Raw genomic sequence first — 18,882 nt, 5'->3', positions numbered from 1 at the left:
AGGTTAAAAAAAAGGACCACAGAGGCAAGAAGGCTGAATAAGGGATATAGAATAACCCATATAATCTGATGGATTATAGGGCATCAGAAAAGGAGCTAAAAGAAATTGAGGTATAAAGTCTAACCAATAAAGAGAATTCAGAAGTGAATTTCTCTATGCCTGAGAAACTAAAGAAGAAATAGAATGATTGCAGAATATTGGCAGTGAGGAAGTTTCTTATAGGTTATATTTCTTGTATATACATACAAATTCTTTTTGCTGGTGACATATTTGTTGAAAACATGGGTGCGTTTGAAAATTAAGCACACCTTGGGAGGTGAGAGGATCATGACCCTTGGTGACTTTTAATCTTTATTTTTGCCTGAACAGGGCTCAAGGATGGTCTAAATGATGTCAGGGGAGCTCTGCCAGGAAGGTCTTCTACTGGCATTGCAATATTCTGACATAACAACTGTAATGCAAAGATGCAGTATTTTGGCTTGGTAATGGGAAAATGTGACCCCAGAAGGAAGAGGTGGTAGCAGTGGAGCCAAATTTCATATATCAGTTTGAATCAACCAATGAATATTTTGGATGCCAGTTATGATCACATACTTATCAAACAAGTAAGCATTCAAAAAAAGAAATATTTTAACATTTGCATTAGATCTATACTTAGTTGGATGGCATATATATTTATAAATTTAACAACATACTTCTAATTACAACAGTGAATTTAGTGAGTTTACTAAACAATATTAGAACTGAATTTAAATGTCAACACAAGTTGAGGTCCATCATTTTCACTGGAAAAAAATAAAACCCCTTCTATATATGTATTTTAATTAAGCAATTATTTGCAACTATCATCAGAACTATTTATTTCAGAACAGTCTCTGTGAAATTAATAGTCAGAAATCTGCAACTTTTGTTGTAAGTGTAGTTTTCTCTCCAATTGTTTTATAACCAATAAAATCAAACCAACAGAGGAAAATCTACTGTGGTTGATCTCAGCTGAAGTCAAATGCAACTAGTTTGGTAGAAGAGGGTTTCCCCATTAATTATTTCAACATGAACATAACCAGCCTTTCAAAAATACTACATAAGATCCTGCTGAATAAGAGGAGCAAGGCTACAAGTGAACTTCAGGGAACAGAATGCTCCCTGAAAATGAAACTTAATGGCTTCTGAAAGCAGAACTATGCCCACAGAAGTTACCTCTATTTTGATTTTTCGGGATTATCCCTGTTCCCCATACCAAAACTCATCCTATTCAGCCAGATCCTGCAACCTCAGTGTATCATTTTCAGGAAACTGGAGATTAGCATAGGAGGAGTAGGCAAAAGAAGTCTACTTGGCACCTATATCTGAATACCTACAACCCAGTAGATGTGAGGATGCTTTTACAAAACAAAAACACCTTGGGATTCCATTAGCAACATGTATTTTTTAAAATGTGAAGTCTGATAATTAATTTTCATATGTTTGAGGTTTGTCAGAATAAATGTATAAATAGAAATAAGCCCATAAGCCTCAATGAATTCTGAAAGGTTTACATTCACCCAAGTATATAAGATTACAACATAAATGCATCAAGAACTTTTACATGAGTGTGCATCTTACTTCCATGAATGCAGACTCATTCATTCATTGGATACACTTTTGCTCCATGAGCATTAATGTAGGTGAGAAGTATTTTGGCTCTCTGCTCTACAACATCAATCAACTTTTCAATGCCATGGCGCCCTCCTTGGCTATCCCAAAAAATTCTGTCCAGGAACAAAGACTGAAGAAGCTTTTCCCGCAAATGGTGACTTTTCAGCACAGAAATAGCAGATTCAGGGAACCTGAAATTGAATAATGCAATTTAATCTAAGTTCCATATTATTATTTCATTTGCAGTAGTGAAATTATGACCATACATCAATGAGGCAAGTTTAGGGCAGTCTATAAAATGCTGGTAAATCTAATGGGGAATGAGAAGTCAGTAGTAAAATGCTGAAATCAGTGAAAGAGTTCCTGATTCAAAACACAGAGCAAAAATAAACACAGGTAGAGGGTTAAACAGCACTTTGTAGAAAAGTCTGCCATCAGAAAGTCATACAGAGACAGGAAAGGACAGTGGCTAAACATAATACATAGGCCCACATCAGGGAAGAGATCTGGCAAGAGTAACCAAATCTTCTGATGTCTATGAATTTCCAAGCCACTCAACCTCTCTTCGTGCATTAAATGCTACACAGCTCTTCTGTCTTATCTCCTGATGCCCATGAATATTTAACACTTCTTGAAGGTTTCCATGCAAGCTGGAATACTAATTATTCTGAATAGATATTAGGAACCAAGGAGGTCCATATCACAGCCAGGACTAATGGCATGGTGTACCATCCCTGCTACAGGAACAGCTGTTATATATTTTATAAATAAATAGAGTGTTTTTTTTTCCATTGTAAAGGAATTATGTGAAAGATATTTTAAATCTGAAATGCCTTTACTAGAAAATGAACTTACTCATTAATGCCTTGTAATATTCTGAAATCAAGATTATCTTCACTTCTGTCAAAGAAACCTTTATTATGTATAAAGACCAAATGCCTTGGGTCATCCTTTCTCTGGATAATGTGGGTCAAGACTATGTTATCTTCATCATCACATTGCAGATTCAGTCCTTTTTGTACACATGAATCCTCTTTACGTGGTTTGAATCCACAACAGTTCTTATCCAAGCGATGGTAGATCTGAAATTGAATAAAGTTTCATGACCAGCATGAATCATGGACTATATAAAACAGTTACTTTTTAGGTTTATGGGACGCCAGAAAAATGCATATAGACATGGATCATCACAACTGTAGATCTATGAAAAAACAGTAAGGTGAAATTATTAATCATACTGGCCACAGCAGCGGTAGCGTAAAGCTGTATTCATCTTCCCCAGTTTCAAAATAGTGATTTCCCTCTTTTCCCCACACTTCTTTTCTCCATAGACACAGTCTACAACACTTCCTTAACAATGTGAATAATGATGCAGTCAGTGGCTGGGGTCTGCCCAAATCTTATTGGCCCTTTCAGGCCAGGCCTGCAACTACAGTCTCTGTCACCCGGGGCAAACATGGGTCCGCGCCCATTTTGGTGCCCCCCAGTGGTCATTTTGGTGCCCCCCAGTGGTCATTTTGGCGCCTCCCCAGCGTGGCGCCCGGGGCACATGCCCCGCTTGGCCCCCCCCAGTTGCGGCCCTGCTTCAGGCTACTGAGGACACATGCCGTGCACTCCAGTCACTCCTACACTTTCTGACTTCGGAAAGGACCAGTCAGGCATTACATAAATAACCTTATGGATATCAATTTAGCACTTAAAAAAAAGTACTAGACCAGTTTTTAAACACAGGTTAAGCATTTTTTCTATGCTACACAGAAGGTCAGTTTAAACCTGGGAAAAAGAGCCCATTTCTGCCAGATGTCATGAGTAAGGATGGCGAGCAGGGAGCTCCCATCCAGACTGTCAAGTGCATGTGTAGTACTGATGAATGGTTCAGCCATTCAAAGAGACACAGATCGGGACCGCCTTAACCCTTGGGGGTTATATGTCTGGGTTTTCCCCACGCTTCTTCAGTTTGTTAGGATTCCTGTTAAGTACTAGCAATAAATATTAGAGACCAGTTCCTTGTCTCAGTGTGTTTCCTGGTTGTTAGGACACAGCTACATGTTTTTGCTTCTGTCTCAAAAGAGTGCATTACAGATTTTCTGCTGCTCCTGCCCACAAAGAATTTTATGTAGCCATACTTGTTTGCCTACTCCATGAACTACTTCATAACATTGTGGGCCACAAGATCAGAAATGGACTCTTTGGATACTTGCTTCCGCTACTGCCACTTGCAGCAAATCACAAAAGAGACACATACTATTAATATGTTCAATTACACATATGCATTCCTGACAATGCAAGTAAGTCCTGAATTCCAGTCAGAAGTAGCCCAATTAACACATCACATGGCAGAGGGGTATTTAGTAAAGCAGAAAAGGAGAGGTCAAGAGCACTTCTTCACTGTGACCTGTTACTTGGACAACTTGAACAATGGCTAAAATGTCCATCCCAGGTATCTCCTACAGTCAGCCAAGCCCACCAGAACATGAGAAGGAATGTATTTAGTGGCTAGTGGCAAGTGAAGTTTAATGGGAAGGGAAGCAAAGCATGCAAATACAACATTTTTTTCTTAACTTGTGCCTCTTTAAAAGAGTCTTTGAGTTTGTTATCAGAATACTTTCAGTTTATCAGAAGCTGCTGGTATGAATGTAACTGGCAACAGAGAACATCTGGTCAAAGAAGATCCCAGTATTCTTCTCTCCTCTAGCCCTTCCATGCATTCTTAGGTCCAGTCTTTGTTACTGTACTTTTGTAACTTGAAAATCAGTATTTGGATCACACACTTTAGATTTCAGAATGATCACCTCCAAAGTAATCATCTTCAAGTGATAATCTCTCTCTCTGCATCTCAACTTGATGAAGCCATAATCTATTTTCATTGTGCTTTTGTGAACTGGCCTTATGCCTGTTATTAAAGATTAAAAATGTTCAAATATAAATCTAATATGGCTAATATTTTGTTAACCAAGGGATGCATTTTACAACTTCTTTTTGCAGCCAAAGCAATAACATATGGGGACTGGATGCTAGAATAAAGCTAGGTAAAATTCCCTCAAGATATAAACCAATCCTCCACCACTAATCAAAGTTTTCTACACTAAAGTAAACCCAGGTACACAATAGGAACTGGAAAAGTTGTTGTTAAGTGATACAGTCATTAAGCAAGGCATCATGTGACCACACCCAATTTTATAACATTTTTGTGGTGGTCATTAAGTGAATCACATGGTTAGTAAGTAAATAATGTGGTAACTAAGTGAATCACACAGTTCGTAAGTCACTTTTTTCAGCACCGTCATAACTTTGAACAGTTGCTAAACAAATGGTCATAAGTCGAGGACTACCTGTAGTAGCTTTCTGTGTCATAAATGCAAGTTTGGACAAATAGATCCACTAATTTTGAGTAAGAAATAGCTCCACCAAATTTCAGAAGGGCAATTGGATATAGGTGTGTGGGACCATAAAATAAAGGTTCAGAGGCCAGTGGAACTTCAGGTTACAGATTGCTCACCATTGATTGAGCATCTCTCATAACACTTAATCTTATGTCACATTACCATTTCTCTTGTAATAACCATTAGCATTACTAATACAATTGGTTTACCCATTAAAAAAATGGGCTGCTGAACAACTTATATACCCTCAATACATCTCTTTGGACATAATTTTCTCACCTGTAAAAGAAAATCAAGGAGTGCCATCTTGGACCATTCATGGTGATGGATATCTGTACATCCCCATTCTGCTTTCGGTACTTTGCCATTTTGCCAACACTTTTCCTCTAGTTGTTTCTTGTAGGCTCCCCAGGTGAGTCTCAGTGAAGAGTGTGTCTCACTGTCTGTCTGAGCCAAGGAGGGATCCCAAAGAATGACAGGGCGTGGTCCATCATCTCAAGTAAAAAAAAATTAAAATGCTAGAGAGAACCATTAGTGCAATTTAGGCTGAGTGCCTAAGTTTTATAATCCTTGGCTATTCTTTAGATACTGTCTAAAATTGAAGTTGTTAAAAACAGATGTTAGTAAAGGAGTATATTGTAGATGTGGTAAGAAAAAAACAAACTGGCAATGATTTCACTTCCCTTAGTTAACATGGTTATACTCCACATCTAAAGAAGCCACTCCAGTCAGGAAAGAACCCCAAACATTTTAATTGTTTCCAGTAACAGCTGGCTTCTAGCTACAAAAGTGCTCTGCTTAAAAAGAGCTCTGATGCTTGAGAAGATTTATTAATGAGATTAGAAGCAGTTTGGCCAATTAGCTCCTGATGTAAATCTCTGTAGCTTATTCAGATCTTGCAAAACAATATTTATTTATGACAGTGTAGTTATTTATTGATGTATGAATGACCCAGCAGTGAGTTTCAGCCAGTAACAAACAGGTTTATATTCCTATTTTGACTGGTTTAGTTTTTAATAATGGATGGAATCTTAGCTAAAAGAGATGCATAAAATATGTGTAGCTGTACTGCTTCTCAGAGAGGAACCAGTAGTGAGAATGCACAATTTTTTTTATTTATTTTCTATCCCGCCTTTATTATTTTTATAAATAGCTCAAGGCGGCAAACATACCTAATACTCCTTCCCCCTCCTATTTTCCCCACAACAACAACCCTGTGAGGTGAGTTGGGTTGAGAGGGAGTGACTGGCCCAAGGTCACCTAGCCGGCTTTCATGCCTAAGGCAGAACCAGAACTCACAGCCTTCTGGTTTCTAGACCAGCCCCTTAACCACTATACCAAACTGGCTGTCAAAGTTTTAAAAAAAATTAAAAAAATCAAAACTGTTCCAATCCGAGTAATTAGTTTGCAGAATGGTCATGTATAATTTCAATTATTTTAAAGAGTGACTTCGGGATAAAGCAGCTGTGCCTTCTTAAATTGCTACAGATAGGTGCTACGTTCACATTCCTGCACAATCCAAAGCACCTTTGAAGAGCAGATCCAAAGTGCTGCAAAGACCTAATCTCTATATGTCATGAGGAGGTGAATATGACAAATATCTGTATCCACTGAAGAAAATAATAATAATAATAATAATAATATAATAATAATAATAATAATAATAATAATAATAAGAAGAAGAAGAAGAAGAAGAAGAAGAAGAAGAAGAAGAAGCAGCAGCAGCAGCAGCAGCAGCAGCAGCAGCAGCAGCAGCAGCAGCTGCTTACATCCTGTGATGATACCTTTAATATTATTAAACAACAACATCTGCCTATCCCAGGTCCTTGGGAAGGACTCAATAGGTGGACAAAAATGCCAAATCCAGTCTAAACATCTGGCTGATTGTGCAAACAACCATAATAATAATAATTGCACATACCAGCTTGTCAAGAAAGGGAAAAAAAGGAAATACTACTGTACTTTGGTCACTAAAAGAAGGATATGGAAGAAAAATTCACTGTTTCCTCCACTTACCTCCCCCATTTTGCTGCTTCATAATTCTATACCAGTCCCCCAGCTAGCACATTTCCAGTGTCACCCTGTGTTGGGTGAAGGACAGAATTAAAATAGCCAAGGGCTGGTAGGAATGTGAATAGGGATGGGGGTGTCATTTTAGTTTCATTTGAATGCAAATTTATCTAATGTTGCATTTTTTATCCAATACATAAACTGAAATTCAATTACCCTATATTGGCAATTCTTGGAGTTCACAGTGTACGAACCCATAAATTTTAATGCAACCTCATTTAAATTAAATTTGGATGGGAATAGAACAAACATGAGAAACTGAGAGAAATAAAAATGGCCAGGTTTGCCCATCTCTAATGGCAAGAGGAGATGCAGGTTTTTCTCGTGTCTCATATATGCTCAGTGTAATGCTGAAAAAATAGCTATCTGCTTTCTGCTTTATTTAGACCAGTGATCACATATTCACACACATCTTGTGATTACTTCTCCTTCACAGTTCTTTTTTCCTTCCTGCAAATCAAAGGTAGGTGGCATTCTTATTAGTATTCTCAGCACATACATCTATTCTTGCTTTACAAAAGCTGATTTCTCCTGTGCAGCCCTTCCTGTTTTCCTATTTTTCTGCTTCCTTCCATGCATTCTAGATAAAGGGAAGGAAGAAGGGGATGATTAATGTGTTATTTTTAACCCTCAAAAATGCCAAGAGGAGTGAAGGTGAAGTACAGGAAATGAATGCCATTCATGGGAAACAGACTTTGCAAATTCAGTCTACCACAACAATGCATATTTCAAAAGCTTCACTGAAACGGGCTCCATTGCAGCTATGGAATCCCCCCTCCCCCCACCATCCCAGTAAGGACCAATCTTATTATTTAACATAAACAGAGGGGATCTAAAAAGAACCAGTTCTGACCCCCTGCTCAGATGGAGGTCTGCTCCAGATGAAATTATGTCTGCTTCCCCATTAAATTCCAAATGATCTCTAAATTGCTGTGAATTGACAGCTGGAGGGAACAAAGGGAATTTAGAACTAAAAGTATTCCAAAATAATTAACACATACAAAACTACTAGATAATTTCCCATCTCAAAGAATATCAAAATTCTAATGAAATAAAGACAGAGCCTGAGGCAAACACATTAAATACTGAGGGGGTAAACTTTTTGCAGCCAGGAACCCCATCTTTTTATTTGTTCATTTATTTTGATCTCTAGGTATAAAAGCATGGCAGCCACACAGTGACTTCATTGGAGAATCAAAACCAATATATTAAACCCTGTTTTTGGCTTGGTGGATAGGGTCCCCCCCCCCAAAAACAATAGAGCATTAAGTTAATGCTCTTAACTTTTTATTTCTGTAAAAGAAGTTGCTGTCTAATTTTGGCAGCAAAACCTGGGATTGGCTCAGACAAAAATACACAGGACTACATATACAGCCAAGGAGTCCTGAATTGCCCATCCCTACTTTAGAGATCCTCTAGTCCACTCTTTCTTTGGAAACCATCTGTCACCTGTCAGCCATGCTATAAGAAAAGTGACAATTCAGTTGTCTGCCAGTTGAGAGTTCCTGAAACTAACAAGAAAAAGTAAGTGCTTCTATTCCATCGATGGAAACAGTAACGGAGGACGTTTTCTCCTGTCCTAAACATCTTTTCTCTTCAACATTTCAATATGCAAAAACACATATTTTTTATCCTATGGAAGCCTGGTCCTAGACTTTATCTTCTAAATTGCTGAGCAGGAATGGTATCTTACATTACAGTTAATTTCAGCAGCAGCTAATAAGAAATGGAGCCAAAAAGGTCCTTCATAGGCTTTGAGAGACTGGTGGGGGTGGGGAAAGGTGATAATGCAAAGTTAGCAGCAAATGTCTCCGAGTGACTAGTTTGGAGATAAATACAGCATTGGTGAAATACCAGCTATTTTTACTTATGAAGGTTTCTGTCTCCATAGCAACTTAGTGCCTTGCCTACACTTTCTAATATTAGAACTGCAAATTTCGTATATTCCACTACACAGTTACAGCTTGTTGGAGGAAAATGACTTTCAGACAACTCCCATCTGCTTTTTATTAAAAGTGCCATAAAGATTCTGATCTCCAAACTGTCTTCTGTTCTATTGGTTTAATGGTTCATTATATACAGATCTCATTTAAACATGGTTAGGAAATTGCAACAGAATTCAAAAGTAAAATTTATCTGTGGATGTCCAAAACGTACATCAACAGGTAGCAATGCTGGACAAAACAAGCTACTTTGTTTTCTGAAACTTTAACCTCTTGGAAGGGTGTCTTAGTGCTTGTTTTGGTAAACAATCCGTGCATATTTTTATATGCAGTTTTCCCCAGTGAATGCATTTTGTATGTTGCTGAAGTGTTGCATGAGGACTGGTAAGGCCAGAGTCAAGTGCACTCTCAACTATGGAGTTCTCTTTCAGCCCAGTCTGCTTTTAGCTCCTGGAGAAAATGCAAGATACAAATTTAACCAACAAATCCTGGAGGTACTTTTTAAAATCAAAAGGCTGTATTACAAAAATGGACTAGCAAAAGTTCATTACATTTTGGTTGTGCTTTAATTTGGGCCAATTCATATTAAAATATGAAACAAACAAATGTATCCTTTATACTAATGGCATAGCAATGAATTGGACAGATTTTGGTAGCAACATATGTAAAGTAAAAATGTAAGATGAACCTAAAAGCAATTACCTAATTAATTCCCACAGAATGCTGGACCAGACAGATAAGAAATTGTAAATGCAATACAGGCAAGCCAACTTCTCTGAAATTGATAGATCTAGAACCCAAAAATGTGATATGATCTCCAAAAAAATAACACATTCCAAATTATTAAAAGTAATAAAAGGTACATTTCAGCCATCGGACTATTTGGCTTTTTCTAAAACTGGAAAGAGAGAGTAGGAATTTCTGTGAAGTTAAATACCATATTCTGATTATAAAGTCCCTCTCATTTTTGCAAGTGTGAGCAGTGAAAACACTCCCTGATGAACTCCATTTAGGCTTATCCCATTGCTCCTTTCAGCCTGCCAATAAGGAACAGATGGAGTCAGAACAACTGGATAGGAGAGAAAGTGCCTTCTGCAATGGGAAGCCAGGAGAGCCAGAATGCTGGGTATGACCACAGACCAAAGCCCTGCCCCATTGTATGGCATTGACACAAAGTAGTGGGACTTTAACCATGTGGTCCTCTTGCCCCACCCGTTGTAGATGCCCCTCCTTCTGATATGATACTAAGAGGCATTGGTGTGGACAAGCCAGTGCATTAAACTAAGTAAGTGAAAAATTATGGAGGAAACTAGTTACTGAATATAACAATGCCAAGCAAGAAAAATATCCCTGGTAGCATCTGTTCCCACCCACAATGATGAAATATGTATCACAGCATAAGCAAGCTCCTTTCATACATGTCATGACATTTCAGGCAAGTATGTAAGGGGTAGAATTTACACTGTGATGTCACAATGCACATTTCATCACTTGTGCCCCATATGAATTCCTGTGAATATCTCCTGACTTTTTTCTTATCAGTGTCAATAACTTTGTGAGTAAGTATTTGCTTTCAAATTTTCTTTCAGAGAAGAAAACAATTAGATGAAATTCTCACAATTAGAATGTGGTTTTTTATACACACACACACACACACACACACAAATTTATTTATTCACCGCCCATCTACCCCTCATGGGGGACTCTGGGCGGTTTTGCTCTTATTTAGCACAAACTAGTCAAAAGGTGTTTGTGAATGTTCTGCCTTTCACTACATAATCCTCTTTCAAACAGTCTGCAGCATCCCTGGGTTCCCATACTTCCGTTTGATCCTAAGGAAAGACATTATGAAGGAGCTTCACACATTCATCTTTTTTAGATTGTGAAATTGAGGCAGCCAGGAAGACTTCAATATAATGGAAAGATGTGAAACAAAATAGATTCAGCCACCCTTCAACAACAATGTAAATTTTAGAAAGCCACCAAGAGGAATTTTTTAAAAAATCTCAAGAACCTAAGATTAAAGGAGAAAACAAATGCTTCCTTTGCAGAGGAAGAACATTTGTGAAAAATTGCAAGGGAGGTTTTGATGCAGCTTTAGAACACAGTGACAATATTGTAAACTAGGCCTGAAGAATGAGACTTATCAAACAAAACTCTGTCTACAATCACTGAAACGAGAAATTATATTAAAACTGCGGCTAATCAAACAATACTTGGCCAACATTAAGACATGTGAGAAGACAAACTGAACTCAAAAGATGGCATCTAGATTACACTACTTATAAACAAACAACAAAGGCTTTTCCAGTAGATTTTATCAGTCCTACTATCCTTTGGCCTTTGGACAGGAGAGCAAACTGAACAAAATTGTTGGATCTGATAAAATAATATTGGGTACATAATGAAGTTTTCTCATTATCCCTTGCAGAAACATTAACTACACTGATGTATCCTTTCAAGGGTACATGATGCAGGAAAGAGCACCATAAACATGTTGCTTGCTCATATTGCTGCTTACACTGAACAGCACACAGGGAATATGATAAATGGAATTAGTTGAGTTTCTTCTTCTTTCTGTGCCAAGTCCTCAGACTCTGTTGGTATAAGACCAATTACAGAGCAAATACAATGAGAATCAGAATCAGATGAACACTTACACTGTTTCAGATGAAGGCTGTTCTGAATGTGAGCACATTAAATAAGTACCCTTGCAATCACTACAGTTGCCTATATGTGCATTCTTCTTAGACTACTTAGGACTTCAGAGGAAGATAAGTAGAATTTCTAAGAAAGCAGAAGGCAGGAGTGTGTGTGTGTGTAGTTTTCTTTTTCTTCCTAGCATATTTCCTGCAGCTGCAGGATCCGTTTTTTACTGGATCAACCGAATGTTGATCCATTGGTTGCAACAGGAATTGACCGACCAGCTTGTCAGACGAGCCTAACGTCGTGGGCTGAGAGAGAGTGACTGACTCAAAGTCATCCAGCCGGCTTTAAAGCCTAGGGGGGGACTAGAACTCACAGTCTCCTGGTTTCCAGCCTGGTGCCTTAACCACTAAACCAAACTGGTCTCAGAGAGAGAGAGAGAGAGAGAGAGAGAGAGAGAGAGATTTATGGGTTTTAATTACAATTGTAAAATTTAATACAAACTAAAAGAAAGAAAGAAGAATAGAAAGAAACAGTGAAAGATGCAAAAGAGAAAAAAACATGGAAGGAAGGAAGGAATATAGTAAAAGAAAAGGAATATATAAAGAAGTTACTTCCAACAAGTGTAAACAAGTATAAACAATTTTAGTAACTCTTCACCCCCCTCTTAGTTTATAACCAATGATCTCTTTATCCTATATCCTATCTCTTATCTATAGACAAATCCATAAAGCATCATCTTTTCAGTCCTGATGTTAGCAGAGAGTCCATTAAGGGTTGCCAGAAATATATCTTATTTTAACCTTGATTAAATAAACCAACTTTATATTCCTTCCTTTTACTTCTAACAGTCTTAATCTTAAGTCCATTCAAATAATGTCATAGAATTTGATTTCTTTTGGAAAGCAGAAGGCATTCTGCGAGCATTTAGAATCATCTATCTTTATTGGTTTTGACCATTTCCATGGTGTCAAAGACACATATGTAGAAATGCAAAAATATCTGAGGAGAAACATTCATGAGGCATGAGGTAGAATCCAGGAAACTGAGAGTTCTAGTCCCACCTTAGGCATGAAAGCCAGCTGGGTGACCTTGGCCCAGTCCCTCTGTCTCAGCCCAACTCACCTCACAGGGTTGTTGTTGTGGGGAAAAGAGGAGGAGGAAGGAGTATTAGGTATGTTTGCCACCTTGAGTTATTTATAAAAATAATAAAGGTGGGATAGAAAATAAATAAAAAAAATTGTGCATTCTCACTACTGGTTCCTCTCTGAGAAGCAGTACAGCTACACATATTTTATGCATCTCTTTTAGCTAAGATTCCATCCATTATTAAAAACTAAACCAGTCAAAATAGGAATATAAACCTGTTTGTTACTGGCTGAAACTCACTGCTGGTTCATTCATACATCAATAAATAACTACACTGTCATAAATAAATATTGTCAAATTTTTAACCAAAATAAGGCAATTGTGAAAATTAAAACATGAAAATTTTGAAGGTCGGCTTATCTGCAGGTGGCACATTTTTCATGGTATTTTCATTAAAAATTCAAGGATCGGCTTATCTGCAGATGGGCTTATACACAAGTATATACTTTACATAGACACACATATGCACGCACACACGTGCATGTATGTGTGCATGCATATGGGTCTGCATACATATATATGCCCTGGAAGACTTGCTCACAGGAAGAAAAGTGATTGCCAATTATAGGAAGGTGAGAGGGTCCAATGGGAGGATCTGGTAGCCTGCAGTTCAGAATACTTTGCATGTTCTTGGTGAAGTGTCCCAGTCCTGACAGGACTTTTTAAATCTGATTTAGAACTACAGTAATCTGGCACAAACACAGGACAGCAGCAGCTTAAATGTTAAGTGCAGATATGCTGTATGCCTTATCTGTGAATACTGAAACTGGGATTTCAGCATTCTTGCCAAGTATCTCATATGAGATAACTGAAATGTTGTGAGATTTAATGATCTCACAACATTTTGGCTGTTTTTAAAACCTGATTTTTAATTAAATTGGGAGGCTCGTGCTTATCATGCCTCGAACTACATGTCCTCTATCCCCACTGTGCTTGCTACAAGTAGTTTACTAAATCCTGATTTGCTCTGTTTGGCCTCTTTTAAAAAGAAAGATCTTAATTCAGCCAATATCACATGTGAGCCTAAGGACAGATTTCTCAAGTTTGACATAGACATTAGAAATAGCTTTGAAAGTCGGAACTGTCAAATACTTCCTCCCCTTCTCATCTCCAAGCCTTTATAAATTTTGATCTGTCAACAGTAATGAATCTTAGAAAAAACATTGTCAAGATTTAGCTTTTCTTTTTTGATAAAGCAGCTATGTCAGAAGAGTGTAAAATAATTCTGTGATTTAATAGGTTCACTATTCATTTAGTCAGTGACAAACCAAAAGCATCTTATTAGCCAGTCAAATGTGACAAGAAATTCAGACAGGAAACAAGAGGTGTAAGCTCAATTTATCTTAAGGGAGGCTTCCACAAAACGAGTGACGTCATTAAGATGCTCACTGCGTGAAAGGGTAATATGGCAGCCCATTTGTCTTTTTGTATCTTATCTGTATAGAGATGGGATAATCAGGAAATAACGCACTGAGATGTTAGTTCCAAACTTTATTTGTATTGGCTGCTGCTGATTTTAAAGGTGCTGAGTTTTAATACGGCTTTAATATCCATTATTTTATATATTGGTGATTGTTTTATTTTGATTTTGTTCATTTTGTATTCTTATCTTTGTTAATTGCTCTGTGATCCTCTGAATAAGAGAGGTTTATAAAGTAAATTAATCAACTGCATTTATCTTGATATAGAAAAAAAAATTGAGGAAAAATAAAAGACACAAAAGTGGTCCATAGAATAAGATTAGGCAATTGTGGGTTTATTTATTAATGCAGCTTATATTTTCATTCGGTCTGACTTTCTGAATAATTTTTTATCTTAGAAATATACAAATGAAATACTTCGATGAATAAATAACACAATCATATATAAAAGTATGCAAAATTAATCCCATTAATAGATGTATCTCTAATTTGTCACATCTATAACCACATATTTCCAGGAAAGTGGGTACAGGGTTGACAAATTAGAGATAGACTATAAAAGCCACAACAGATTGGGAAATTTGTCCACGCTCACTAGAAGAAATGAAATCCTCCAAGAGTTGCCATTAATTTGTGCTGGATATATTTTGCATAGCACAACTACCAATGGCTCAGACTGGATTCTAAGATCCAAAAGAGTTAAGGCTGTTTCCCATTCTGATGTCACTTATAGCTAAGGAACATCCCAGCGGGAAATAACAAAAAGGAAAACTGACACTTTTCCTCTTGCTCATCATCACCTAGCAACAGTCCTCTATCTTTATAGAGAATGAAAAAGGACGAATTGTCCTTCTTACTTCCTGACAATCAAGAATGATTATGCAGCCTGAAAACTACTGTTAATATGATTACTCAAAGAGCAATTTACAAAGGGCCCCCAGACCATGATCCTCTGCCCTGATAATCCGAATTACCTCATTCTTTTCACCAGCTTTGCAGCAGTAAAATCTTTCCCTAAAAATAACAGATGTATAATGTGACTTCTGTGCTCTGAGAGCCTGAATATTTCTCAGAAGCATCTAAGCAATCACTCAGACTATTGACATTTTCAATATAGAGACCCATAAAGTGACATTAAAAAATAGAATACTTTTCTATCTGTTTATAGGAATGTTTTGCTGATCAATTTTTTTAGTTTGTCTTTAATAAAGCACACACTGATTAGAAATTTTACATAAAATAGTACCATAACCACATCAGGAAAAAATCAGTACAGAAATGGAAAAACTATTTTAGGAATTTTTCATTCAAATGTACTGCAGCCTTTTCTGACTATAATAAAATTATGACTACTGCTTCAGCTAAAGCCACAGTTTAGCAATACAGTGGAATATAAAAAAAGGGCATTTAATTTGGTCTAATTTTGATTTCATTTTGAGAATTAAAAATTGAATGTACACAACCTATAAGTTGAGTGCCTATTAGGCAATTATTATCCTAGTGAAACATTAGTTACAAAGGTGAGAAGCAAAGTCATCATTACACTTTAAAATCTTATTGAAACTATTTTTTTCTAGAAATAAAATCATTATTATGGACAGCAAGAATCTAGACAAAAAATAATGGTTCATAGTGTTCCAATCTGGCTATTATGGAAAATTCCAACACTGTACATTCATGATTGCTTTTAAAATAAAAAATAAAAATCTGAAAGCACTGAAAAAGAACAAGTGTTTCATTATAGTCTTGGGTAGTCAAATCACCAAGGGCGGTTTGAAGCAGAATTGCCAAGTATTATTACAGTTATGCTCAGAATACAAATCACTAGGTAAACTTTTTTGACAATCTCTGTTAAGATCACTGGTTTATTCTGAACTTTTGCAAAAATCTCACAAGTGATAGAGACTACATAGCTAGATGATGTATTAGATGACATATTTGCCCTGGCAGCAATATCTGGCCCATAATTTTCCAGCTAGAGAAATTAAACTCCAACCCAAGTCTTGCATTCAGAACCTCAATGTGAGCTGGTAATTCCATGCTCTCCTGAACAATTTTCCCTTCTTATAATTCACTGAACTTCCATATTAGATATGGATATTGCCCACCCACTCAGCTTTGTAATCATAGTGTGAACTCTGATAAATTGAGAAAAGATTTAGTTTAATATCTGAAATTTTGGTTACTTAAGCAATTTATTTTTTAATTTGACTATATAATAGGTACAGGCAATCTGAATCCCTCCAGCTGTTTTGGACAGCAACTCCCACAGCCTGTTGCCATAAGACATGCTCATTGAGGTTGATGAGAATAAGTCAAAAAATCTGGAAAGGATCAGATTACCTACTTCTGCTGTTGCGTACATAGCATTTATTTCTGGCTGCTGCTGATGGATAAAAGCCTGCTCTATGAGACAATGTTCCATTGCTCCAATGCAGTGAGTAAATCAATTACCTTGTACAAATTCCAATTTTCTGCTTACGGTTGGCAAAGTCCGATTCAGTCTCAGGATCCTGTCCAAATGGAAAGCGAACACTTCACTCATGTCAAGAGGTCTCTTGATGATGCCACAGTGACCTTGGCTACATATGTCTTCTTTGACTGACTTATTATCAACCTCTGTTTTCCCAAATACCAGAAGTACTCCATGTTGAGAAGGCACTTCTTGGATACTATTTATTTTGGAATCTGCCATAAAACGCATACTTAGGATGTCCTCTTTACTTAACCAAGATGGTGGGCTCTCACTGTACATCCTGATATTGCTCTCCTGAACATTAAATTGAACATTTAGGCCTCTTATAATCATTTCAGGTCTCCAGTGCTTTGTATTATGAGACATCTGTTTTTCTTTCTGCTGTTGTTTCTGCCTTGCTTTCTCTGGAACTACTGCTCCTCTCCTCTTGTTCATAGATTTGCCATAAAATGATTTACGTTGGATTGTGCTACCCAGTGAGTTCTTATTCTCATACTGCAAAGGCAATACTTGCTTCTTTCTTTGCTTGGGTCTCACAGTGCCTCGAATCTTAGCAGGTTTGCTCCTCTTGGACCGCAAAGTGATGTATACCACATTAGGCAACATTGGTGTGTTATTTGTCTCCATCTGGGATTTTTCAAGGTCAGAAAATGACCAGGTGTCATCCAATGGGAGTTCAGAAAAACGAGGCTGAGCAACATCTTGAAGATTCCAGGAGTTTGCTTTCGATATTCCTGTTCTGTGTTGTGGTACAACACGACCTACTTGACTGACGAGGAAGCCCAGATATATCACAAAAGCAGTGCCCAAAAGCAAATTCCTTCGGGTCCTTGGGCACTTGCCACTCCAAAGCAGCCGAGGTGAGCAGAGAGAACAAAAGAACCAGTTGATAATTTGGCATGTCTGAACCAGGAAGCTCATTTCTCCAGTGAATCAACATGATGGAAGTAGTTTAAGAATCCACTGGTTGCCAGCTAGGATGATGCTGCATGCCTTCTAAATGACCAGATGTCTCCACCTCTTTTTCCAGCTGTTTGTGTGTGTATGCCTCTATGCATATACACATTGAAAATGCCGTACAATTGTAAATGTTCAGTTCCAATGAATCTGACAGCCTACCCTGACAAGCTGTTAAAATCTTTCGGCCACCTCAAAGGGTGTGACTGGGTTCAGTGAATGAATGGAGTCGGCTGTGTAAACAGAGTTAACTGAGTCACAGTATGAAAAGTCTGGGAGTCCCTTTTGGGCTGCTGAGCTGTTAGAGGGGAAAGAATGATAAATATCATTTTACAGTCATCATTACCCACATCGTTATTTTTAAACCATGTAAATCTCTTCATTTAAAGACTGCAGCTAGTGATTATATACACACTCCTAAAGGGAAGAAAAGGTTGGTACTTCGTGTTATGTATATCAAATTAATATAAAAATAATCCTCATAGTATGAAATGAATTTATTTTCCAGAATTTCTGTACAAAGTAGTTCATATTATTAACAACACTGAGTAAGAGGCATATTTTTCACAAGTTGGTAGTTGGTATTTCTTCCCACGCTAGTGGCAAGGAAGATGTCATAGAAATCATTCACTTTATTGCTTTTTGTTAGCATGGAAATATGTTCCATTAATTGGTCAAGGATTATGCAGGAAAATTATTCTACAATTATATCAGATTTAACTAAAGCAGAGCATACTAGTCAGGTAGAAAGATTTATATTCATTTAGTCATCTTATGAAGCAAAAATTCCTCCTTTTTTCAATGGCTAGATTTTTTAAATACAAAAATATCACATTGCAAATAAGAAATACAAACAATTCCAGCATGAGTAAATTATACACATATGCATATTCTGTTGTGAATGCATCCTCCTAAGTCTAAAAATAGTATTATACTGATGTGTTCACATAACACATTGTGGAAAAAAAAATTACACATGCAAATGCACATGAATATAATTTTCCAATGCTGCAAAATACACAGCATATGAAACAACAAATCTAATAATTGTATTATTAAAATAAAGTTTAGAATAATCTTACCTACACAGCTGGCCCAAATCTTAGCTCAAAAGTTTCTAGCAGTAACAAATACTAGCGAAATCTTTAGAAAGTAAAGGAAGTCCATTTTTTCCATAGGAAAAAAAAAATATCCACCAGCTG

The 18,882-nt window shown here is 37.1% G+C and overlaps 1 protein-coding gene across 1 annotated transcript; it reads right to left on the bottom strand.

Annotated features, from left to right (window-relative positions):
• Positions 1-1,506: 1,506 nt before the first annotated feature.
• GASK1B (golgi associated kinase 1B) lies at positions 1,507-18,882 on the bottom strand. The gene is made up of 5 exons (XM_063309919.1): positions 18,763-18,882; positions 16,702-17,978; positions 5,298-5,512; positions 2,491-2,717; positions 1,507-1,826 (listed from the first exon to the last, which is right to left on the bottom strand). Exons 2-5 carry the CDS (start codon positions 17,642-17,644, stop codon positions 1,619-1,621), a joined length of 1,593 nt encoding a protein of 530 aa, XP_063165989.1. The 5' UTR covers positions 17,645-17,978; positions 18,763-18,882; the 3' UTR covers positions 1,507-1,618.

The sequence above is a fragment of the Candoia aspera genome, chromosome 8, assembly GCF_035149785.1.
Source record: "Candoia aspera isolate rCanAsp1 chromosome 8, rCanAsp1.hap2, whole genome shotgun sequence".
In the NCBI taxonomy this organism is placed as follows: domain Eukaryota; kingdom Metazoa; phylum Chordata; class Lepidosauria; order Squamata; family Boidae; genus Candoia; species Candoia aspera.
This window is presented reverse-complemented; position numbering and strand designations above follow the sequence as displayed.

What these genes read in the sequence shown, in the direction of transcription:
- GASK1B (XM_063309919.1), bottom strand. Translation starts at nt 17,644, where the DNA reads ATGAGCTTCCTGGTTCAGACATGCCAAATTATCAACTGGTTCTTTTGT. An exon ending in TCCTTGATTTTCTTTTACAG is followed by an intron (nt 2,718 to 5,297) that starts GTGAGAAAATTA and finishes ATTCAATTTCAG; the next exon opens with ATCTACCATCGCTTGGATAA. An exon ending in ATATTACAAGGCATTAATGA is followed by an intron (nt 1,827 to 2,490) that starts GTAAGTTCATTT and finishes ATTCAATTTCAG; the next exon opens with GTTCCCTGAATCTGCTATTT.